Below are 27,049 nucleotides of genomic sequence, written 5' to 3' on the forward strand. Positions count from 1 at the left end.
CAATCAGAGCATTTACTGTGTATTAATTTATATAACTCTCCCAATAGTACCCCCTACAGTTGGCAAGTGGATTTGACAAGGAAAAGTGGAAAAAACCTAGGATATGTCACAATAGGTACTTACTGCCCAGAGGAATCAGCTCAGGGCAAGGGGCAAAATTCAAGCTAACCACCTAGAATATTTCAAGGGCCGAATGTCTCCAGGGAAAATATGGCAAAATATCTTTGATGGCACGTGTCATTCCATAGAAACAACAACTAAAACCAAAACAAGATCAGGTAGAACGAATGACAATTTAAGATGAGAAGTAACCAAATGTTCAGACTCTCCAGTTTTGTTTTCTTCTGTTCTGAGGGACAAAAGAAGGGAATAAAGAATGTGCTAGAAATCTGGGGAATGTGCTCCAAGCCTCCTTTCCTCCTCCTCCTCTTCACACACTCTCCCTCTCCCCTCCTCTTTGTAGAAGGCCTTTAATTAGCTCACATCCTATCGGACCAGGGCTCCCTAATACATCCTGACACCAGCCTGCGGGCCGGGCAGTGGGGTCTGAGCACAGCCCGATTAGCAGGCTCCCTGAGAGCCCCCACAGCTCTTATCTCCGCAGAAGCCTGAAGAGTCTGGTATCTTCCCTCCCAGGCCTCCTGGGAAGCCGCCCCAGCAGGTGCCCATTGGCAATAGTTTTGTGTTACAGGCCTGAATGAATGATCCCCGCAGGAGCTGCCGACTGTTTTCACAGACACAGAAGGCAGTCAAAAGTCCACCGCGTGAACTTGGAATGACCCCAGCTGCAGAGTCACTGGCGGGTTCATCCGGAGGGCAGGCACGCTTTATTAAACAACTAATACTCTTCACAGATAACTTTCCGAAAAAGCACAAGTGTTAACTCTTTGCGATCTCGCTCCAGCTCCGATGGGCAAATGGAGGGGCTGCACTGTGTGACTGAGGGCTTGGACCTGAGTGAACATCTGGAGACAGAAAGAAAGTGGTTTCATCCAGCCTGGCCAAGGGGTCAGAACTCAGGCACCATTTGGTCGGCTGTCTTGTTAAAGTGTCCCAGATTAAAGTAAAAAAGCACAGAGCGAAGGTTCCAGGCACCTATTCTAGAAAGGACGGAGCCAGCCCGCACCAGGCAGGCCTGTCCTCTAGCCCGCACCCCACTCAGACGCACAGGAGAGGGCAGGGGGGCCGGCCAGGCAAACTTGGTCACCCACCAAGGCCAGCCTGCAAGCCATTGCACCAACAGCAGCCAGAGGCTCCACAGTTAGAGCCTTTCTGGAAGAGCAATAAGAAGAGGCACAAATTCACACTAGAGCGTCCTGACATCAAGTTCTTCTGGGCCTGATGGCCAGGGGCCAGGGAACCAGGCATCTGTAGGGCTCACTTGACAGGCAGCCTTCCCTAGGTTAAGACCCAGTACTGGAGGGTTCCCCCGTTTTTCTTTTATTTTTTCTCTTAACTTACATACAACTTCAGAGGAAACCCAATGACAACAATCATAATTACTAACATGCAGATAAACATACGGGAAACTTTAAAAAATTCATTTTAACCAACAAAGTTATGTTAATTTTGGCATTAACCAAAGACAATGTGTCTATCAAAGTTTTATCTCTATCTCATCTCAATAGTTGCTCTCTCAATCTAGTTACAGAGGGATTCCCCTAGTTGGGTTTTCTTTTGGAGGGGCAGGTCTTGTTTCATCTTCAGATGAGATACAGTTTTGCAGGGGTTTACTCGCTGGATGAGATACATGAAGGACTAGTAAAGTGAGGTGTTCAAAGGGGCCACCCTTCCCCCCAATTCAGGTGAGGTGACCTTTACACAAAACAGATCCTTCAGCTCAACAAGCCCTCAGGGGCTTTCTTCATACCAGGCACAATGCTTGGGTTTAAAAATACCAAGGTGACTATGACTTAGTCCCCTGAATTCAAGGAGCTCAGTCCAGTGTGGAGAAAGACGTACAAAGAGATGAAATCAACATAAAGGACGCTGAGAAAAGGACACCCCACTACTACTTCTCTCTCCCTCGTTCTCAGCAGGACAAGAAGCAGATACCCACAGCTGCCTACCCTGTCTCGGAGACAAGGCCAGACTTGTAGCCTGGTGGCCAGAGTGTTGGAGCTGGCCCTGAAGCTAGTTAGCTGAGAGGGCCTCACAGACTACTCCAGATTACTCCCGCTGTAATCTGAGAGGGCAAGCTGATTGTCACATCCCTTCCCAGATCTGTGTCCTCAGGCTTTCTACAAGGGTATCAGAGGGTGTGTGGAGGGTCCAAACCCAGGAAAAGCCAGCTTTGCCACATTGATCTGGGAAGAGTGTGAGGATTTTTCGATTTGACATCTCTCTTAGGAAGAATAGCAGCTGGGCTTCGATGGGAAAGGAGTGGCTAGAGTTGTTAACACATGAAATGTTACTCAAACGAGGCTTCTTAAAGAATTCAATTAAAAAAACCAAAAAACTGAGGTTAGACATTTTCATTGTTGTGTTTTAACTTTTAAAGAGAAACAAATGGCAAATTCATTGTGTTCAGTCCTAAGAATTTTTCTCTCACTATATATAACATCCACTGAGGCACCTCTATTTGTCTTGCCAGTTGATTTCTAAACAGCCACCCTATAGCAATCCTACAAAACTCTCCTTGCTAACAATTGTTGTTGTTCCGTCGCTAAGTCATGTCTGACTTTTTGCAACTCCTTGGATTGCAACACACCAGGCTCCTTGCTAACAATAATGGACACAAATTCCAAAGAGGTAGGAAGCATTTCCGGAATCAGGCTGAAAAAAATCTACCTGGCTTTGCCCCTTTTGCTTTGTTTCTCAGTGATTCTGTGACTAGAGATTTGCGTGTCCATCTGAGATTTTAGAACCAACCATTCACACAACCCAGACAGCACAGTGAGGCCCTCTCTTGGAAGTAAGACTTTCCCACAGACTTTCCCCACGTCTGGAGAAGGAAATGGCAACCCACTCCAGTATTCTTGCCTGGAGAATCCCATGGACGGAGGAGCTTGGTGGGCTACAGTCCACGGGTCGCAAAGATTCGGACACTTCATTTTCACTTTCCCCATGTCAGAAAGCTCCTCTGGCCCTCTGCTCAGGAGACTTATTCTGCTGGGAAAAGCAGTGAGCTTGGCGCCGTGAGGCCTGAGCATCAGCTACTGGTGCCAAAGCTGATTGTATGATTCTAGCAAAATCATTCAACCTGTGTGGCTGAATTTCCTATCACCTGCCCCGTTGGCCCCCTAGAGATGTTGCAAGGTTAAGTTTTTCTCACTGACATGAAAGCGCTTTAATTCATGAGAGGGAAAGGGTGCTTTCTAGAGCAGCAAAGTGGTCTATGGGAAAGAGCCTGGGGCCACAGAGGAGCTTGGAGTCCTGTCCTCTTCCACAAGCTCCCTGCTGAGCCCTAGGAGTTAACTACCCTTGCTGTGACTCACGTGGCAATAATAATACTTATTTACACTATGTTTGCGAAAATCAAACAATAACAGGAGTATACTACAAAGGTTACATTTCTATAAAACTACCAGGAGCTATTAGTAACAGGATCCTGAAAGTCAGGAGCCTTTTTATAACTAACTTTGACATCATCCATGCCAATTTCCAAGTTACTGATAAAGAGAAAATACCCCAGCTGGCCAAAATATCCTGCTTTGAAACACGACAAAGGCACCAAAGTTGAAACAGTGGGCTGTTTTGGGAAGCATGCTCTGCTGAATTTTCATTTCAGTGAAAATACTGAAAACCATCGTTTCCAAACCAATGTGTTGTTATATAAATTCAAGATCTCGCAGGAAATGTTTAAACATTTTCCTCTAATTAAGCAAACAGATATTTCCATAAATATTTTAATTCATTAGATTAAAAGGAACTCGGGTTTCCCTTCTTCCCCAGTAACAGTTTTCCAAGGCTTCCTGCTACCTTGTGGAGACTGGGCCTGATCCAATAACACAAGCGTGGCCTGCTTCCATCCAGGTTGTATCCCAGGCCTGAGTGATGGGGAATGCAGGAGAAGAAACAGGATCCTGAAAGTCAGCAGCCTTTTTCTACCTATATTTCTATACATAGAGCATCACCAGGCATCTCAGTTAGCTTACAGACATGTTTGAGAGGAAAGTCATATACAAACGTTTCCAAAGTTTCTGTTTACTCCACATGAAAAGCATAAAATAGTTAGGTATTTAAAAATCCAGCAGGTGTTTCACTTATTTTCATAACTATTTGTTGCAAGTGTTGTTCTTTAGTCACTAAGATGTGTTCAACTCTTTTGTGAGTCCATGGACTGTAGCCCTTCAGGCTCCTCTGTCCATGGGATTTGCCGGGCAAGAATACTGGAGTGGGTTGCCATTTCCTTTTCCAGGGGATCTTCCTGGACCAGGGATAGAACCTGCATCTCCTGCACTGGCAGGTGGATTCTTTATTGCTGAGCCACCAGAGAAGTTCATTTGTTGAAAGTACACCATGTGAAAATGCCATGCCAGATAAAGGAGAGCCCACATGGTTACCACCGGGATCACCTCAACCCTCTTATGATAAATATTTAAGGCTAGTCTCAGGGATACTGGCAACAGTTGACGACAGTAAGACCTTTGCCTTCTGGGAGCTTTACGTCTGCTGCGGGAGGCAAATGAATAAACATGCAACTGCGTCAAACACTTCATCTCAAGCCAATCTCATCCTTGAGGTTCAGAATAAAGCGTTCTTTTCCTTTCACCTCCAGAGCACTTATCTCACAAAACTGCCAATGTTTTGCCTGGATCCCAGCTGCAAAACCTATTCCCTCTGTATTATGCTTACTGACTTCTTATCTGCCTTACCTGCTTCATATCCATTAAAAAAAAAAATTTTAATCTTACTTTCCTAAGTATTTGCCACAGGACCGAGCACCTAATTGACAATGATAAACGTTAAATGGATGTTTGAGACGTGCACAAATGGTTAGTTTTTTCCAAGAAAAAGCCATTGCCTTCATGGAAGCACAAAGTGCCCTGGGAATGCAGGGCAGAGAGGACCTTACAGGGCCTCTGGATGGGACCTTACACACTCAGAACCATTTGGCCAGAGACTGGGGAGAAGGGCATTCCATACAGAAGAAGAGTCATGAACAACAGTGCAAAGATGAGGCGTGCACGCGTAGGAGTGGGAGAACAGAAAACAACCCGAGGGACCAGCTTTCTCTTCACATTACGTGACTTCCCCAGCTGGCTCTGAGTTTCAGACCTTATCTCTATCTTCCTCACATGCCTAACTAGGAAATGTCCTTGTTCTTACAAATCGAACAGAAGGGCTTCCCTGCTGGCATTTAACAGAAAAGAAACGAGAGGCCGTCACTGCCATCTGCCTGTGACCTACATGCAGTGTGTCTCTGCTACTCTTTACTGACCACCTGGGCCTCCGAGCTGCCACTGGGGGGCATGTTGAGCCTCCCTGAAGAGTCGGGCCTGGACACATCGTCACTTGGTTCTGAGCAAAGCCAAGGCACAGCCAGACTCTCTCCCCTTCTGGAAGTGCCATCATGTCGTCTTCATGGTCTCTCTTATCTCCACTCACCTCCAACAATGCAGAAACTACTTCATGATGTAATTTCTGTTCCTGACAGAAGCTGAAAATTTTCTCTCTACTGTCTCCGCTCCACAAAACACTGTGCTCTAAAGAATTGCTCTCATCACACTTTCTGTTTGTGAGCTCCCACATATTTCACACACATGGCACATGGTTAATGAATGAGTCAACAAGCCTCTTTAGGGAAAGATACATTTCCCTCCCCTCATCTGAAACCCCTTCTGCAGGGGAGGCATTCTACCAACGCTCAACAACACCAATGACTGAACACCCAAGTCTCAAAAGGAGATATTAGTTGCTACAGTGTCTGGTAAGATTGCAGAAATAACTGCCCAGCAATGTTCTAGAAGTCAGAGATCAGGGAAGAAACCCAGAGCTCTACCACTTTCTTTCTGGCCGTCTTGGGAAAGCCATTTTCTTTTCCTGAGTCTCAGTTTCTTCATGGTGGTGGTGGTGGTAGAGGCTGTGGTGGAAGTGGTAAGGAAAACATCACCTGCTTGCTTTCAGGCTCAGGGATAGGATGTGCTGTGCTGTGCTTAATTGCTCAGTTGTGTCCAACTCTTTGCAGACTGTAGCCTGCCAGGCTCCTCTGTCTATGTGGATTCTCCAGGCAAGAATACTGGAGTGGGTTGCCATGCCTTCCTCCAGCGGATCTTCCCAACCCAGGGATCAAACCCAGGTCTCCAGCATTGCAGGTGATTCTTTACCATCTGAGCCACCAGGGAAGCCCAGAGATGGGATAAGGTATCTATACATCCTTCATCAACAATTAAAAATCATGAAAAATACAATGTGGTATTATTATTATTCCAGTAAGTAACCTTACTTCTCCTTTCCCTCAAGAAGCAAAGCTCAGATCAGGTCAATAGAACTAGCCAACCATAAAAACTCTCAGGACAACATACCACCCCCAGTATTCTCCATTGGCTTCTAAACTGCAGCAATGGTTTATCACTAAGCATCTGAAAGCCAATGTGCCAGCAGAATTCAGAGACATAAACACCTCTACAAAACGTGAAAAGCTGTACTTTGGAGAAAAGGGAAGTGAGCAAAGAAAGAAAAGGACTGTTGGAGAGAGTGAGTTTATTTTCTGCCTTCAGTTGATAGTTGTTGTTTAGTCGCTAAGTCGTGTCCGACTCTTTTGTGACCCATGGACTGTATAGCCCCCCAGGCTCCTCTGTTCATGGGCTTTGCTCAGCCAAGAAAACTGGAGTGGATTGCCATTTCCTCCTCCAAGGAATCTTCCCAACCCAGGGATCAAACCTATGTCTCCTGCATTGACAGGCAGATTCTTTACCACTGAGCTGCTAGGGAAGCCCTCAATTGATAGTGGGAAAGCACAAATCTCCCTATTTTCATGACCTCTATGCTGAAAATATCTTAAAGTGACATCCTACTTGTTTACAAATACTTACAGTAGTAAAGTTCAGTAAATGGCTTAACAAAAGTACAATTACACATGTACATTTAAAGGAAACTGGCTATTGGAGCACACGCTGAGGTGGCCTGAAGGTCTGCTCCCCTAGCAATTCAGAGGAAAGGCCTATGTGTGTAAACTGAATTATCTAAATCTGAATAAATCTTAAATGAAGCACATCGAGTGTGCCAGACAGTAAAAGTCAGCTTCCGCAAATGCTTTTAAGTCATTTTCTGTTTGGTTACAGAAAACTCTTTCAGTCTTTTTGTCCCATTTCAATCCTTTTACTCGAGAACAGGGATTCCTCAATAGTAAAGATTAATTCAGAAAGCCTGGAAATCACAGTTGAAAAATCTCAAAGTCCAACACAGAGGGGAAAAGTTGAGAATGAATGGAGAACTGTTTGAGCTTTACTTTAAAATGCTATTTCGACTGCTGGTGTTTTAGCTTCTACGATGCTCGGGTTTGGTAGAGGGTTATATCTGAGAAGCTGCATCATGTGGAGAAAAAATATACGGACTCCCAAATCACTTTTTCCTAAAACTTACGGCTCCTTAATTATTAAACTTTAATTAAGGTAACTGACTTTACCTTACTTTTTCTTATCTGTAAAGCAGAGATAACCCTGCCTTCTTAGAGGGTACATGTGAAAATTAAATGAGATAGCATCTGCAAAGCTCCTAGCCCCTCCTTACCTGACATACTGGAGCCACCCAATAAATGATGGCTCCATTATCCACATCCTTTTCTGACTCTTAAGGATGGCATTCCAAAGTATCCTCTCTTTCTCCTAAGAAAACACTTTGATTTAGCCTTTCTTCAAAAATGGAGAGAGACATAACAATCACAAGGGAGAAAGAGGGAAAGAAAACCGAAGGGAACTTCCAAACGGAGTGAGTGTTCAGATTTTTACTGCCAAGAATTAGAATTTGATTTGTTCTATGGTCATGTGTTTATAAAAAAAAAAAAAGCGTTATAGTTTGTCTCATCTTCAGTTTGTCACAACTTTTCAAGAGGGGCCAAACACTGATTGAAATTCAGAAAAGAGATGAATTACCACCTCTCTGGGGGTAACCAGTCAACCTAAGAAAAGCCTGAACATATTATTCTTTTACTCACCATGTTTACACGAGGGTAGAAAACCACTACTCTTTGGGGGCCACAAATATTTCCTCTCTTTTCAATTTAGCAACTGAGCAGACTTTTCCACCACCATAGACTACAGTGTTGGAAGACAGAGTGAATTCCTCTGAAACATGAGATGTTTGGTCTAAGAAGATAACTAACGACCTGACTCTTAACTGAACTACGACCAAGAAATGAAGACAAGTTTTAAACTCTTCCAATCTTCCTGTTTCAAAAACAGAGCATCAGTGGTGGTGTCACTCCCTCCTGCTTCTGGCCGAGCTGCTTGATGAGGGTGGACCGAGAGGAAGGCTAAGCCCTACTCACCAGGCTCCTTCAGGAGCAAGGGTGCTCAATGGGGCAGGTGGGGATGGCCTGAGAATTCTGGCCACTCATGGGATTCTCATGCCTCCACCAGACCTGCCCATCCCCGCCCAACACACTTCCAATTCCCACAAATATTTGAGGTTTGACCAAGTTAGGATAGGTCACTGCTGGGTCATTCAGCATCTAAAATTATTTGCCTCTAACCAAAAAGAGCTCAGACTAAGGGAATCATTTTAGTATTCAAGGTTATCAGAGGAAAATAAAACAAAAGCTCTGTTGCCAAGAATTTGAGTCATTTCTCTACATACAACAAACTTCAAGGCACCTCCTCTTGGCTGGAAAAGAAATCCCTTGGGTGACTTATTTCGGATCAAAGTCGTTTTGAAAATAGAAAACTCTACATTCTCAAAGGGATAGATCACTGTCTGAAGTGAATTTCATTTAACCTAAAGTTTTATGCCAACTTAAACACACGAAAGCCCCAATGCTTATAAGAAGGCATTCACCTCTTCCTTGCTTATAGGTACATGGAAAAGCCATTACGGGGAAAATCAGCTCAACTATAAAATGGAGCAGTCATACATAATGACAAAAACAGATACAAGTCATAAATTGTCTTTTCCCCTTCAGAATCCAAGCAGGCAGGCACTCCAGTACATTCTTTTGTGCAAAGATAAAACTTTTGCCTTGAATAAACAGTGGCTTAGTCTCAGTTGAGCCTTATAAATAGACTGCCTACAAAACAAATACAAACAAATGCTGTTTATCTTAAACAAAAGGCAGATGGACCTCTCTGCCCTCAATCAGGTCACAGTATGTATGATAGAAGGCTGGCTAGTGGCAGAGGCTGGCTGAGAATCTCTGGGTGCAGGGACATGAGCCGGTTTCCACTGGATCACTGCTGTTTCCCAGGCAAGAATACTAGAATCAGCTGCCATTTCCTCCTCCAGGGGATATTCCCAACCCAGGAATCAAACTTGCATCTCCTGCACTGGCAGGCAGGTTCTTTACCACTGAGCCATCAGGGCAGCCCCAAGAAAGGCCACAACCAGCACCATCTCCTGAGAGCCTGCTTTATGACAGAGGTGATGTGACAGCGGTCATCTCACAAGCTAACCAAGTGATGCCAAAGAATAAGCTTCTGGTGGAAAACTAACAGTAATTCATTTTCCATGTTCTCTCTAGTGCCTGGAAGAAAGCCTCATACACACAAAGGAAAAACAACATACAGGGGAAAAACCAAGGTCTTTAGAATTAGCTGGACTTGGTTTCATATCATTCCTGTCATTTCTAGTCGCACAACCTTGAAAAAGTCTCTTTAAGTCTCAGTTTCCTGATTTGAAGAATAGAGCTTAACATATATAAGACAATGTATGTAAGGGGCCTAGAAGAAGGTCTGACAAAGAGAAGACGTTCAATTAATGTTTATAAGTGAGTATGTTCTCCATAAAGAGACAGAGAGTTTCAACCCTTTCCCTGCATCTTTTTCCTACTAATGCTGCCTGTACCAAGAAACATATAAAACTATTAGGTCTTTACCCAATTCACAACAAACAAAACTGATTTAAAACAATAAAACAATGGCTAAAGCTATACAGAATAAGATGTTATTAACTAAAACTAACAGAAAATTCATATCTCTTTGACAAAAATTTAGATCTGTAGAATTTGAGCTGGGAAGTCTGAGCTTGGTAAAAATTAAATGCTCCAAAGTCAAAGAGAGAAATAAACCCATCACACAACTGTAAAAGTTATGAGTAAAACTAACCTTTAGTGAATACGGAACTAAAATTTAAATTCCATGAACAACAACTGACTTTGATTAAAAAACTCTTAGTCAAAAACAGGCAAAAACTATAACTGAAAAAGACACACGTACCCCACTGTTTACTGCAGCACTATTTACCAAAACAAGGAGATGCAAGCAACTTAGATGTCCATTGACAAATGAATGGATAAAGAAGTTGTGTTATATATATACAATGGAATATTACTCAGCCATAAACAGGAATGCATTTGAGTGAGTTCTAATGAGGTAGATGAACCTAGAGCCTATTATGGAGTGAAGTAAGTCAGAAAGTACATGCAGAGTACATCATGTGAAATTCAGGGCTGGATGAATCACAAGCTGGAATCAAACCTGCCAGGAGAAATATCAACAACCTCAGATATGCAGATAACACCATTGTAATGGCCAAAAGTGAAGAAGAACTAACTGAAGAAGAACTATTGATGAGAGTGAAAGAGGAGAGTGGAAAAGCTGGTTTAAAACCCAACATTCAAATAACTAAGACTGTGGCACCCAGTCCCACCACTTCGTGGCAAATAGAAGGGGAAAAAGTAGAAGCAATGACAGATTTTCTCTTCTTTGGCTCCAAAATCACAGTAAACAGTGACGGCAGCCATGAAATTAAAAGACTCTTGCTCCTTAAAAGGAAAGCTATGACAAACCTAGACAGTGTATCAAAAAGCAGAGACATCACTCTGCTGACACAGGTCCATGCAGTCAAAGCTATGGTTTTTCCAGTAGTCATGGACAAATGTGACAGTTGGACCATAAAGAAGGCTGACTGCTGAAGAATGGATGTTTTTGAATTGTGGTGCCAGAGAAGACTCTCGAGAGTCTCTTGGACAGAAAAGAGACCAAAGCAGTCCATCCTAAGGTAAATCAACCCTGAATATTCATTGGAAGGACTGATGCTGAAGTTCCAATACTCTGGGCAACTGATGCAAAAAGCTGACTCATTGGAAAAGACCCTGATGCTGGGAAAGATTGAGGGCCAGAAGCGGGCAGTAGAGGATGAGATGGTTATATAGCACCACTGATGTAATGTACATGAATTGAGCAAACTCTGAGAGACAGTGAAGGACAGGGAAGCCTGGTGTACTATAGTCCATGGGGTCACAAAGACTAGCGACTGAACAAGTAAGAGAGAGAAAAACAAATATTCTATATTAACACATATATATGGAATCTAGAAAGATGGTATTGATGAACCTATCTGCAGGGTAGCAATAGAGAGGCAGGCATAGAGAACAGACTGTGTGCACAGTGGGGGAAGGAGAGGGTGGAACAAACTGAGACAGTTGCATTGAAACATATACATCACGCTATGTAAAACAGATAGTCAGTGGGAATTTGCTGTAAGACCCAGGGAGCTCAACGCAGCGCTCTGTGACAACCTAGGGGGTGGGATGGGGCGGGAGGTGGGAGAGAGGTTCAAGAGAGAGGGGACATATGTATGCCTATGGCTGATTCATGTTGATGTATGACAGAAACCAACACAAAATCGTAAAGAAATTATCCTCCAATTAAAAATGTATAAATTAATTTTTTTACAGAGAAAATTATTAAAATATTTGCATTCATGAGTGTAGAGTCAAAACATTACTGGGATCAGAAAAGTACCCAAGATGAAGAGCATCTTATATTGCCTGATGAGGACACAGAGAGAGGGATGGAAAGTGGGACAGAGCAGATGATGATGATCAAAAGTACTCCATTCCTTTGCTGGAAGAAATTATGCTATTGGCTTTCTTCCCTTAGGAAGACCAGATGACAGCTGTGCAGAGAAAACACTGAATTTCTACAGGGGCAGAAAAGAGAATGGAATCATTTGTTCTACTGTTAACATCTAAGACTTTCTTAGTTTACAAAGAACTTAAAAAAATTTTTTTAAGAATAACTATGCAATTTTCCTATAAGTAATGAAAATAATCACAAAATAATTACAGAGAGAAGGGAATGAGAGCCTAAGAGAGGAAATTTGTTCAATGGCTGTCCCCCTGCCATGAATTCTCTGGCTTTCAGAGAGGTTAGAGTGTCTTATATTCAAATGACACCCAACACGGGAAAAGTATGCTTTTTTCATTCATGTTGCAGAGAGAAACCTGCTCCTCTGACAAGGTTTTAGAATCTGAAATGCGGTGCTTTTCTTAAATAGATTATATTCCTAGAAAGGATACCAGGAGCAACCATCTTGTCATGGCCTTAGGAACAGGATCAGATCTCTGGGGTTCTATTCAAAGGGTGTGGGTTCTTTGGCCAAGATCCAGGCAAAGGGATCATGGACAGATGCTCACAGCTTGGTGGCTAACCCTAAATCATATCACCTTTGATCTGGAATCCATAGGTGATTTCTGAGGGTTGGGAGACCAGAAGAAGAGGCCAAGAGAAATAAAGGGAATAAAAGGCAGAGATTACCTCCTAGTTGTAGCTCCTTGATGCTAACAGTAAATAAGGTAAACAACAGTTTAAAATATAATGAGGAATTCCAGAAGTGGACATAATAGAGAAAATTAAAAATGTTCTGTGAAGAATTCATATCTACCCACAGACAATTAAGACCTGCAGATCTGTTGCCTTCTTATGACACAATGATTTTCCTTTCAACTTGATGGAGAGGGTTGTTACCTCTTCATCTCCTTTGCTCCTCAGGTCAGTGGGGACAAGGGAAAGTACCAACACCTTCTTACAGGTTAAACAAAACAAAAACAAAAAACTAAAATCTCTTGAGACAGACAGAGAGAGAAAGGTTATTTAAAGGCAGGAATGGGTAGAACCCAAGTTTTCTGACTACTAGGTGCCTTCAGCGCTCAACTCTATGTCAGCAATAGTGACTTATGATCTCAAGAGGCATGAAGCTCTCTGACAATCCAATAAAAACTTCAGATCTTTGTTCCAGGAAAATACACACACACACAAACACACACACACACACTAACACACACTATTTATAATTAATTTTAAGAGGTTTATGGGGCTATTCCACTCCATCCAAAGCCTACTAAACCAAGCCCTTTGGACTTTGCAGCCAAGAGGGGCTGGTGGGAGGGGGCTTGGTGAGGTGAAGTTCTGCCTTGTCTGACCCCGTTCTTTAATCACTGGAACTCAGGCACTCTTTAAAGGAATACTTCCCACAGGCCAACAGTTGATTACTGTGGTCATTTGCACTTCCTTAAACTCTTCTTGTATACACAGAAAAGCAAACAAAACATTCCCCCAAAGCAACATGAAAGGTCTGATTGCAACCCACAAAACTACAAGAAAACAGAGATCTGCAGCCAAATTGCATACATGCAGAATCACAGATGACCTGAATGGGCATTCAGCGGACAGACCTGGTCTTTGACGTTACCATTTCCAAAAGGAAGTGGTAATTTTAAGTTTCTTTGCTTTCTCATGATAGATAATGTGGACTAATTGCTATAGCACATCCAGGGTTTGGGGTATCAAAATAAATTACACAGCTATTCCTCTGAGTAGCAGTCTGTGACGCCCATTCTGACTAGCTCACTAAAGGCAAGAAAAAACATGAAGAACACCACCAACCCTATGGGAGGCAGGGTTCCCACTCGAGTACCCTTATGCAAATCCAACAACAAGATAAAGCACGATATCCAGCAAACACAGGCACACTGCCACCCAGGCCTTTGGATGGACTTAGGGGTGAGAACGGAGGCAAGAAGTATTCTGCCTTCCCTTCTGCTCAAGTTATATTCTCACGCTGACCCTCAAGCTTCAAAAATAGTTTTTCCAGGGGAAACAGAACCAGGAGATGAATGAGATGCCCCTGAATGAGAGAGAATTAAAGAAGGGGCTGGCCCTTTCCAGGGGGATGTTGCAGAGAAACTCTGGAGAAATGCACCCATGGGCTCACCTGTGGAGAGTTTGGGCAAATTCCTCACATCTTCATTCTCAACCACAAGGTAGCCAGAGGGTACTAACGGCCAAACTGGCCCAACGGAGTGTGGCTCTCCCACTCCCCGAGCCTGAGACCCACTCCCCTGTAGACTATAAGACACTGGTTTTCATTTCAAGGGCAACGGTTTCCCAGGTGGTGCTAGTAGTAAAGAACCCGCCTACCAATGCAAGAGACATTAAGAGACAATGGGTTCAGTCCCTGGGTTGGGAAGATCCTGTGGAGGAGGGCATGGCAACCCACTCCAGTATTATTTCCTGGAGAATCCCATGACAGAGGAGCCTCATGGGCTACGGTCACACACAGTCAGACATGACTAAAGCGACTTAGCACAGCACAGTGGTTTCTTGGTGACCAAAGTCTAAAGATTTTACACTGATGCAAACCAAAGAGTCAAAATGAAAACCCCTTTCTCTTGTTCAGACTGTGTTTTTCAAAATTTCTGTAATGTCATACCTCACTTTATTTTCACAGTAAGCTAGAAGGTCAGGGCATATTCCAGGTTAAGGAAGACCTCTAAATAAATGATGTGTCTTGTATTTTTCAAGTGAAAACAAAGCCCAGGGGAACAGAAATAAAAAATGAGGTATAAAAACAAAGACACTGTCCTATATTAATTAGTTTTTAAAAATTAAGTAAGATCCTTAAACTAAGCATTTACATTTAAATTTTTTTTGAAGTATAGCTGATGCACAAAGTTATATAAGCTACAGGTGCACAAAAGTAAATATGTTAAGTGCATATGTTTATTACCAGTTCAGTAGCTAAGAGAACCCTGAGGAACCTGTCCCACTTTTATGCTGCCGTCAGGGGTGAAGGTCCAAGGGCAGCAGAGGCAATGATTCAAGGCAGAAATGTGCAGACTCATTCAGACTTTGACCCTGAGTATGTTTCTAAACCATGATTTAGAAAGTCTCTTGCTTCTCTACATTCCACCCTTTCTCTAAAAGTAAGAGTACTGCCTGTTTTGAACCACAAGTCAAACAGTACATTTTGTTCTGGTTTAACTCTAAGTCCAGCACAGGCATACCTCAGAGAGACTGTGGGTTTCAATCTGGACCACCACAATAAAGCAAATATTGCAATAAAGTGAGTTGTACAGATTTTTTGATTTCCCAATGAACATAAAGTCATGTTTATACTACAGTGCAGTTGATCAAGTGCACAACAGCATTGTGTCTAAAAATATAAGGCACCTATCTTAATTTTTAAAATACCTTATTGCTAAAAAAATGCTAACCAGCATCCAAGTCTTCAGCGAATCATAATCTTTTTGCAAAATTAACATCAAAGATCACTTATCACCATAACAAATATAATCATAATGAAGAAGACTGAAATAGTTCAAGAATTACCAAATGTGACTGAGACACAAAGGGAGCAGATGCTGTTGGAAAAATGGTGTTGACAGACTTGCTGGACACGCAGGCCTGCCACAAGCCTTCAATTTGTAAACAACTGTAAACAATCTGTGAGGTGCAATAAAAAGAGATCTGCTGGTATTGAAACTGATCTGATTAAAGGACCATCATCTCTAGGAAAGAGTGTGGAAAACAGGAATAAATTTCCAGCTTGCGTACACTGTTACCAAGAGTGTTTCACAATACAGAAATGTTGGCTGTTCAATTCCATCTCCTTCCCTGCTTGTCATCACGAATTCCCATGTGGCAGCTGAAAGGCTCTCTACACTGAAGCCACCATCCTCATGGTCATGACACAAACGGGCCTGTGACTTTGCCATGGCAATGCACTATAGTAAACAAGTGGGGAGCACGGGTGCTTTCCCAACGCTTGTTCTTTCATGAAAAGGACAGTCTCTAAAAGGACTTTACAGTGAGCGGACAGGAAGGGGAGGAAAGCAGAGTCTTTAGATGCGTTTTGTATGTTATGAAATGACAACCCCCCTCCCCACCACCTTCAACTACCTTCACCTTTTCCAGCTTCAGATGTAAAGTCAGCTTCCACCCAAAATTAAACTGTAGAATAACAAAATGGCCACCAAACAGGAGGCCAATGCACAAAAAAAACAACTAGAGCGCAAGACACAGGAGAATCACATTGTTGCCATCCTGCAGGTGACTTAGAGGCTTGCTTCACTCTGGAAGGCTGTACCTCAGTTTGGATTTTATCTGGTGAGCTGTGCGGAATAACTGATAGATTTTAGGTAGAAGAATAGCACAATCAAACTGTGTTTTAAAAAGAGAGTTCAGTGACGTCCCTGATGGTCCAGTGTTTAAGGCTTCACCTTGCAACACAGGGGGCAAGGGTTCGATCCTCATTGGGAAGCTAGGATTCCACATGCCTCGAGGTCAAAAATCCAAAACAGAAGCAATATTGCAACAAATTCCATAAAGGCTTTAAAAATGGTGCACATCAAAAAATCCTTACATAAATAAAATAAAATAAGAACCAAGTTCATGCTAGCAGCACTGTGAAAGCTGTGGTGAAGTCCAGGGCCAGGAGGCTATGACAGTGGCCCCGGAAACAGACAACCAGCACATGGACAGAGGCAGTGGGGACGGAGAGGAGGAAGCAGAGGCAGTGCAGAGGTGCTCTCGGTGGGCTGGGGCCTGGTTATAGGAGGTGAGGGGAAGACAGGGCATGCGGGCAGTGAAGCCCAGACCACGCATGCAACTTTCACTATTCATTATAAAAGAACTACAGTAATGGAGAGGACTCTTGAGGCTGATTCCAGTGGAACTACACCTCCATTTCCTTACCTTGGCAGCAGAATTTGATACTCCATGGGTAACATTTCTGATCAGGCCCCCAACGTTTCCATACTTTATCAGTCCAGTCACCCCTTCAGAAACGTCATTCAAAAGCCCCATGGGGTTGCCAAGGAAGTCCACCGACCCCAAGATCCGGGCTGCCTGACTGAGGAGTTCCTGTCAAATGGAGCAGGGAGAGAAGAAAAGACCAGCCTCTTTTTATATCTGCAGGTTGAGTGTCCCAAGCAAAAAGGTATAAATCAGTCTTGTCCTCCATTTCCACCACCAACTGCCCTTTATTTCTCATCAACTGAGCTCCTGCCGTTCCTAAGCTCCACCCTAAACCTCTACCAATACACATATCCCAGAGGTTATCCTCAATACTCTCATATGTACTCTTCAAAGCCATTTAGAAGAAAAAAGCTATGAAACAGGAAAGACTCTACCAGTATTTATTAGTACACACATCACACTCTCCTTTCCATCATTCTATAAATATGGAATCAACAAGCAGCAGAGAGAATTTTAAAAGGAAAGTGAGGGAGGGATGTGGAGCCCCTTGGAGTCTGTGGAGCAAGTGGTATGCATAGAACAGGCAAGCTCAGACCTACCCCGCACCTCCCAACCTCCTGGACCTCCACAGCTGACTCCACTGTCCAGTGACATCCACTATTCCATCCTCCTCACAGTGCAGTAGAAACATCACCAGTGAGTGAGGTCAAGGAAGGAAGGAAGGAGGGAGAGGGAGAGACAGCAACAAGAACAGGACATACTTCACCTCTGATAGCTAATAAGTTTGACATGATCTTGACCTATCTAGTCACCGAAGAGTATATATGTGTTGGCTTTGCATTTTGTTCTTTGCAGTCAGGATAATAAATGCAAAATGGAAAATGCCCAACTTGATTTTAAAAAAGTTCAACTCTAGGGCAGGATCTCATATGTTCCAAGAACACTGGTGTCGTTGTTCAAAGTAAGCCCATGCCCGGTAAACAGTTCACAGTCTTGTGTTATCATGAAAGCATCAATTACACTCTTGGTAAGAGTTGTGACTGATCTAGTGGAAGGTCCTGAGACTAGTTCTAAGAAACAAGACTAACAGCTTGTAAGTCAGAGGCACTGTCTGGGTATTTTCATGATGTGCGTGGACTTCATGGGCTGTGACCTGACCCCATAACACAATGGTCAGGGCTGCAATGTTCAGCTGGGCTGTTGGCAGTAATGTCTCAGTAACCAGAATTCCCAAACTACTAAAAGAAGCATTCTGCTCGTGCTCCAACCACTGAGTACCACTCCAAAGCTCACCTCCTGGAAATGTTTGAGGATATCATTGATGATGAAGTCCTTGGTCTCATAGGGATGCACTCGAGTGAATGGATCCAGATTGATCACGGCATCTTCAAATCGAATCAATGGAAATCCCAAGGTGCTTTTCAGGGCCTAGTTAGGGAAGAAAGGCAACAACACATTTCAGCCATACGATGGCCTTCCACGGTACTGTAATTCTGGATTCCATGAAAGCTACAAGTCATGTCAACTTTCCAATGGGAGTCAAGGTTATGATATTCATAAATAAGGATTTTCCAGGTAAACATTAGGAAGATACACACACACACACACACATACACACACAAGTATCATCCAAAGTAACATATTATCACATAGAAATAAATACTTTAGCTTCACAGCATAATTCTTTATGATCTGTTTTGGATCTATATGTTTGTAATCTTTTATTTTGTTTCTTTTTTGTCCAGATTTTTTAATGTAGACCATTTTTAAAGTCTTCATTGAATTTACTACAATATTGATTTGATGTTGTGGTGTTTTGGCCATGAGGCATCTGGGATGCCAGCTTCCCGACCAAGGATCGACCCCTGTCCCCCTGTACTGGAAGGCAGATTCTCAACCACTGGACCACCAGGGAAGTCCCATGTCTTACTTTTTGACTGATATATACCACTCATATGGAAAGGTGTACTCATCAAATGAATGGTTCAATAATTTTTCTCCAAGTAGATACAACCACAGTGACAGACTTCATTTTCTTCGACTGCAAAATCACTGCAGATGATGACTGCACTCATGAAAGTAAAAGACGCTTGCTCCTTGGAAGAAAAGCTATGACAAATCCAAACAGCGTATTGAAAAGTAGAGATGTTACTTTGCTGACAAAGGTCGATATAGTCGAATCTATGGTTTTCCCAGGAGTCATGTATAGATGTGAGAGCTGGACCATAAAGAAGGCTGAACACCAAAGAATTGATGCTTTTGAGCTGTGGTGTTGGAGAAGACTCTTCAGAGTCCCATGGACTGCAAGGAGATCAAACCAGTCTATCCTAAAGGAAATCAATCGTGAATATTCATTAGAAGGACTGATGCTGAAGCTGAAGCTCCAATACTTTGGCCACCTGATGCACAGCGCTGACTCATTAAAAAGACCCCAATGCTGGTAAAGATTGAAGGCAGGAGGAGAAGAGGAACAGAGGACAAGATAGTTAGATGGCATCACTGACTCAATGGACATGAGTTTGAGTAGGCTCCGGGAGTTCGTGATGGACAGGGAAGCCTGGTGTGCCGCAGTCCATGGGGTCACAAAGCGTCAGACACGACTGAGCGACTGAACAGAAAACACAACCGAGTAACCGCCACCTGGACCAGAAAGGTGGTTATTATCCCCATCTTGGAAGCACCCACCCCCTTGTGAACTCTTTGTCACGACTCCTTCGTTCCCTAAGGTCAACTATGTCTTGACTTCTATCATTACAGATAAGTTTTTCCTGCTTTGAATTTTACCTAAATGCAATCATCAGTATGGACTTGGTTGCATGTGGTTTCTGACATCAACGTTAAGTCTGTGAGAGTCACTAGGTTGTTGCACACAGCTGCAGTTTAAATATAACTGTCAGTGCTAAGCAGTATTCCAACATATGAATAAAACACAATTTATTTAACCACTGCTGTTGATGAACAGTTGTGCTGTTTCCAACTTTTTTTATGAATAGTGCTGTTATGAACATTTTTGGATGTGTCTTTTGGGGCACATTTGTACACATCTTTTTTTTTTTTTTAATATCTACCTGGGAGTGGAACTGCTAGGTCATAAAGAATATACATGTTCAACCTTAGCCTATGCTGCCAAACAGTTTTCCAAAGCAGCTGAACTGGTTTGGCTCCCCTGAAGCAGCCTATGAAATTTCCTGTTAGGCGACATCCTCGCCAACACTTGGTATAGAAAGCTTTTTAAAAAACAAATGTTCTGATGGGTGTGTAATGCTAACTCTGTGTGGTTTTAACTTCCATTTTCTTGTTCAAGGATGAGATTAAGCACCTGATAATATACACATCAGCCTTGTAGATATACTTTTTTGTTAAGTGCCTACTCAAGGCTTTTTCTCATTTGCACAGTAGATTGTCTGTTTTTTCCTTATAGTTTTGTAGGTGTTTTTCTTATACATTCTGTATACAAGTCTGTTTCATGAATGCATTGCAAATATCCTCTCCATTCCATGACTTGTCTTACCACTCTCTGGTGCTTTTTGACAGCAAATATTCTTCAGTTCTGTTCAGTCGCTCAGTTGTGTCCGACTCTTTGCGACCCCATGAATCGCAGCACACCAGGCCTCCCTGTCCATCACCAACTCCCAGAGTTCACTCAAACTCACGTCCATCGAGTCCATGATGCCATCCAGCCATCTCATCCTCTGTCGTCCCCTTCTCCTCCTGCCCCCAATCCCTCCCACCATCAGGGTCTTTTCCAATGAGTCAACTCTTCCCATCAGGTGGCCAAAGTATTGGCGTTTCAGCTTCAGCATCAGTCCTTCCAATGAACACCCAGGACTGATCTCCTTCAGGATGGACTGGTTGGACCTCTTTGCAGTCCAAGGGACTCTCAAGAGTCTTCTCCAACACCACAGTTCAAAAGCATCAATTCTTTGGCACTCAGCATTCTTCACAGTCCAACTCTCACATCCATACACGACCACTGGAAAAACCACAGCCTTGACTAGATGGACCTTGGTTAGTTTTAATAAAATCCAACTTAACAATCTTTCCCTTTATGATAGGATTGTTCTATGTTGTAGTTAAGAAATTATCTACACTAAGGTCATAGAGATATTTGCATATATTTACTTGTAGAATTTTTATTGTTTTACTCTTCACATCAAATCTACAACCTACTTGAACATGACAATATATATATATACATTGAAAGCAGAGATCAAGAAGTATTCTTTTCAGGGAGGTATCTTATCATCTTAATAATATTTATTGAAGGGTCATCCTTGCCCTTATTGTAGTACGTGCAATTTTGTCATAAGTCAAGTGACTGGACTCATGTGTCTGTTTCTGGATTCTCATTTTGCCCTGTCTTCTGCCAATACTACACTATCTTAATTACTGTAATTTTATAATAATTTTGAAGTCTAATAGTAAGCTCTTCAACTCTGTTCTTTTTTCTTCAGAATTTTTGGCTACATTTTACACTTTCCAGGTAAACTTCAGAATCAGCCTGTCAATCCGCCACAAAAAAAAATTGCTAGAATTTTCATGATTGTATCAAATCTATACATTAGTTTGAGAAATGACAACTTTACAATATTCAATCTTCCAGTGTATTAACGAGGTGTATCCCTTTATCTGTTCATTTAAACATTTTTTCTCAGTAATATTTCATTGCTTTCTGTGCAGAGGTCTTGTACACACTGTTGGATTTATTCCTAGGCATCAAGTGGTACAGTAAAAATGGCCACAAATTCTTTGCATCTTCTACCATTAGTGAAGTCTATTTCCCCTTCACCTGAATCTGCACTGACCATATAATTTACCTTAAACAATAAAATGCCACCTAAGTAACACTGAGCAATCTCTGAGCTTTGGCCTCAAGAAATCTTGGAGCATCTCCTTCATCCATTTTGATGTTTCCACGATGTGAGGAGGCCAAGACTAGCTTCCTTGAAAACCAGAGACCACGTGGAAGGGGGTTGATAGTCAACAAGTGCCTGACATGGTCATAAGGTCATCTTACACTGTTTGGTCTCAGTTGACTGGCAGGTAACTGCAGTTACATCAATAGCTACAGGTGAGCCCAGCAAACACAGCACCTAGCTAAGTCCAGTCCAAATTGCTGACTCACAGATTTGAGAACAAATAAAATCGTTGTTTCAAACTACTCAGTTTTGGCGTGATTCATCACACAGTTAATAGATGATATTGTATTTGAGGTTTTCTTAAATGCTGTTGTAAAAGCATCCTTCAAATTTTCCTTTTCTCTTTAATTGCTGCTGACTAGAAATACAATTGACTTTTATACAGTTTCTCCAGGGACCTTGTTAAATTTACTTATCCATTCTCATAACTTAATTATACATTCTTTTAGATTTTCTAGGTAATCATGTTCTCCACAAATAATCAAGTTTTCATCTTCCTGTCCACTGTTTTTACCTATTATTTATTTATCTTCCTGGCTAGAATGTCCAGCAAAACAGTGAGCAGAAGTGGGGATAATAGCCATCCCTGTGTGCTTTCAACAGACCACCACTGAGTATTTAGTATATCTGGGGTAGATTTCTCATGGAGATACATTGTCAGATCAAGGTGGTTCCTGTCTACTTTTTGCTTGCTGACTTCTCATAAATGGATGTTGAATTCTGTCAAAAGATTTTGGTGCAACTATTGAGATAAGCCCATTTTTTAATTCTTTCATTTTGCTGCTGTAGTGAATGACATGATTTATTTGTAAATGTAAACTTGTGAGCACATGTGCTCAGTTGCTCAATCATGTCCAACTCTTTGTGACCCCATGGACTATAGCCCACCAGGCTCCTCTGTCCATGGGATTCTCCCGGCAAGAATACTGGAGTAGACTGCCATTTTCTCCTCTAAAGAATCTTCCTAACCCAGGGATCCAACTCGCATCTCTTGCATCTGCATTGGCAGATGGATTAACTTACACTCCTGGAATAAATATGATTTGGTTATAATATATTCATACAATTAGTCCTTGAACTATGTGAGGGTTAAGACTGCCAATCCCCTACACAGTTAAAAAGCCTCATACAGCTTTACAGTCAGCTTTCCACATCTACAGTTTTGCAACCACAGACTTGACCAACCATGACCATGTAGTGCTACATTCATTGGGAAAAGTCAGTATGTCATTGGCCCACATAGACCAAACCCATGTTATTCAAGGGTCACCTGCATTTTTCTTCTTATACAGTGCTATTTTTAATTTGATGATATTTTGTCCAATGTGTCTTGAACACATTTATAATTATTAATATTTTAAATCATGTGTCTGATCATGTCAACATCTGATTTATCTGTTTCTAGTGTCTGTTTTCCCTCTTGGTAGGCCTGGTAACTTGTGACTGAATGCTTTTTGTATAAAAACATGTAGATTTTAAATGAGTCTTTAGCTTTTGCAGGCAGTTAAAGGATGAGATGGTTAGGTAGCATCACTGACTCCATGGACATGAGTTTGAGCAAACTCCAGGAGATAGTGAAGAACAGGGAAGCCTGGTGTGCTGCAGTCCGTGAGGTTGCAAAGAGCAGGGCACGACTTAGCAGCTGAACAACAAGGCAGTTAAAGGGGGTTAAGCCAACCAGTGTTTTCAAGGCTGGCTTTCAGTCTTTGTAAAGATAGTGAAGGACAGGGAAACCTGGCATGCTGCAGTCCATGGGGTCACAAAGACACGACCGAGCAACTGAACAACAACAATAAAGATAATCTTGGTCTGTTTCCATCTTTATAAGGTTTGGTATAGTCCTTCAGCAGTCTCAACTGAAAACCAATTCCATCCCTCCACTTTTAATCTCCCCAGCACCATAAAACTGCTAAAAGATCTATTTAGTTAGCCTCTTGACTGCTGTTTTTTGCTTAGCTTCTCCTAGACTACTTAGAAATTGGCATCTGCTTCAAGAAATAAACAGCTCAAGACTATCGGGGTCCTTGTTCTGCCTGTCCCTTGTGTGTAAGATATGAGCCCCTCCACACCCATGGTCAATTAATCTTCAACAAAGAAGGCAAGAATATACAATGGAAAAAAGACAGTCTCCTCAGCAAGTGGTGTTGGGAAAGCTGGACAGCCGCATGTAAATCAATGAAGTTAGAACACTCCTTCACACCATCCACAAAAATAAACTCAAAGTGGCTTAGAGACTTAAATATAAGACATGTCACCATAAAACTCCTAGAAGAGAACATAGGCAAAACATTCTCTGACATAAATCGTAGCGATGTTTTCTTAGGTCAGTCTCCCAAGGCAATAGAAATAAAAGCAAAAATAAATAAATGGGACCTAATCAAACTTGCAGGCTTTAGCACAGCAAAATAAACCATCAATAAAATGAAAAGACAACCTATGGGCTAGAAGAAAATACTTGCAAACAATGAGACCAACAAGGGCTTAATTTCCAAAATATTCAAACAGCTCATACAACTCAATAACAAAAAAGCAAGCAACCCAATCAGAAAATGGGCAGAAGACCTAAACAGACATTTATCCAGAGAAGACATACAGATGGGCAACAGGCACATGAAAAGATGCTCAACATCACTAATTATTAGAGAAATGCAAGTCCAAACTATAATGAGATACCACCTCACACCAGTCAGAATGGCAATCATTAAAAAGTCGATAAATAATAAATGCTAGGGAGGGTGTAGAGAAAAGGGAACCCTCTTGCACTGTTGGTGGGAATGCAAATGTGTGCAGCCACTATGGAGAAGAGTACATGGAGGTTCTTTAAAAAATATAGAGTTTTAGTTTTTTGATCCAAATGATCCAGCTATCCTACTCCTGGGCATATATCCAGAGAAAGCTCATTGAAAAGGATACATGCACACCGATGTTCACAGCAGCACTATTTACAATAGTCAAGACATGGAAGCAACCTAAATATCCATTGACAGATGAATTGATAAAGATATATATACACAATGGAATACTACTCAGCTATAAAAAAAGACGACAGAGGACGAGATGGCTGGATGGCATCACTGACTCAATGGACATGAGTCTGAGCAAGCTCCAGAAGTTGGTGATGGTCAGGGAACCCTGGCGTGCTGCAGCACATGGGGTCGCAAAGAGTCAGACACAGCTGGGTGACTGAACAGCAACAATAAAAAAACAGAAGAAGACGAATGAAATGCCATTTGCAGCAACACAGATGGACCTAGAGCTTATCATACTAAGTGAAGTAAATTAGAGAAAGACAAATATCATATGATATCACTTACACATAGAATCTAAAACATGATACAAATGAACTTACTTCCGAAACAGAAACAGACTCAAAGGCATAGAAAACAAACTTGTGGTTCCCAAAGGGGAAAGTGGTTGGGGGAGGATAAATTAGGAGTTTGGGATTAGCAGATACAAACTACTACATATGAAACAAATAAACAAGTTTCTACTACATAGCACAAGGAATTCTATTCAATATCCCATAATAACCTATAATGGAAAAGAAGATGAAAAAGAATACATATATGTATAACTGAATGACTTTGCTTTACACGTGAAACTAACACAGCATTGTAAATCAACTATACGTCAATAAAAAAAAAAAGATACAAGGCCCTCAATTACCCACTCTCTTGGTAGCAACGGAGTCTCGCTTTTGCTTGACCAGCCCCATGAGACTGTCTAAAGCTTTACTCCAATTCTCTGACTTTTGAGAGCTGCTTTCTGCTTGACTTCTCTACCTTTCTCAATTAGAACTGTCTCAAAAATAAAACCAGAGTTAATGTTTGGCTCACCTGATTGAGTTTCTCTCCTCTCATAAGTTGTGGACCCAAGTACTGACTTGGTAACTTTCTAATACCTTCAACAGACTTTTGGGCTTTTTTCAGTCTAGCTTTCTTGTAGTTCTCAACTGATTTGAGTCTGCTATAAGCCTATTAACAATTTCTGGACATAGTCTGTTTTCCAATTATATTTTTATTTAACACGATTGACATTTAAGGATTTTAGAGAGCATGCCAAGTGCTCTCCTTTTTTAATATAAAAACACTTTTTCATTCAATAATGTCAGTAAATCTCTGATCTGTTTGGAATTTATTATGTAGAGTGTGATAACAAATTTAACTTCATATTTTTCCATATCACTATCTGGATAGTCTAATACTATTTTAGAACACCTATATATTCCCCATTGAATTAAAATGGCTTTATATTAAAATCTCATATGCAATTTAATGGACTTTCTACTTCATTTTCTCTTATTTTTTAATCCTTCAGCGTGTATCTTCAGAGTCTGTCTTAAATTCTTTTGGAATAGGAGCATGCTGAACTGAAATGATATAATTGAAGAAAAACAAGATGCAATTTTTTAAAACCAGAGAGCGGGTTGAAATTCAGACTCAAAAAGAAAAAAGACTGACAAATTCAACAACATAAAGTAAAAAGCTTTTGTATGATTAAAGAACAATAGGCACACCAAAAGCAAAGAAAAAAGACAAGTGAAAAACCAGAGAAAGAATATTTGCAACTTACATCAAAAACGAAACTTCTATAAAGAGCTTCTAAAATTACTAGTGATACAAGACTAATAAAATTATTTTTTAAATGGACAAGTGATATGACCAGAGAGTTTAGTCCACTAGGTAAAAAATGATCCTTTTTGATAAACATAGGGTTAGGAGAAGAGATGAAACAGACAGAAGAGTCAGAGGAGAACCAGAAAGGACATGGTCAAGAACAGGGCAGTCAACAGTATCAAACATGGCAAAGGGCCTTACAAAGATAGGACAGGAAAGAGCACCACTGCACTTGGTGCCTTGGGGAGTCACTAGTAGCCTACTAAAAAATTTCAGAACAAAACATTTCGGAGATTAAGAGCATCCTCAAGTTTTAATTCGGCCTAACACTCTCATTTCTTTAAACAACAACAACAACAAAAAACCCCAAAGAAACATTAAGTGGGTGGCCTAAACTCCCGTAGCCAATAATTAATAGATCATAGATTTGAGTATGCTCATTTTCACAACTGTGACTATCTGGTGGAAAGCATGAAGACCAGAATAGAAGATTATTTTATTTCTCCTGAAAAACTTTCTGCTCCTCATTCATGCACACACATGGTGAGTGATGATGAAGTGAGCAGGCCCTATTTTCCCCATTTCACTGATGAAGAAACTGAGGCCCAGCAGGCTTCACCATTTTGCTCAGAACCAAACAATAAATATGCTGGGAAAG

The 27,049-nt window shown here is 41.7% G+C and overlaps 1 protein-coding gene across 5 annotated transcripts in view; it reads right to left on the reverse strand.

Annotated features, from left to right (window-relative positions):
- The window catches only part of VPS13D (vacuolar protein sorting 13 homolog D), a 266,859-nt gene that overhangs the window by 80,345 nt on the left and 159,465 nt on the right, over positions 1-27,049 (reverse strand). For all 5 annotated transcript variants that reach the window (XM_018060322.1, XM_018060321.1, XM_018060319.1 and 2 more), the window contains 2 exons: positions 18,150-18,284; positions 16,854-17,021 (listed from right to left, as the gene is read on the reverse strand). In XM_018060322.1, the coding sequence (XP_017915811.1) occupies positions 16,854-17,021; positions 18,150-18,284 (303 nt within the window). The remainder of the gene's footprint in view (positions 1-16,853; positions 17,022-18,149; positions 18,285-27,049) is intronic.

This window comes from Capra hircus, chromosome 16, assembly GCF_001704415.2.
Source record: "Capra hircus breed San Clemente chromosome 16, ASM170441v1, whole genome shotgun sequence".
NCBI classification, from domain to species: Eukaryota; Metazoa; Chordata; class Mammalia; order Artiodactyla; family Bovidae; genus Capra; species Capra hircus.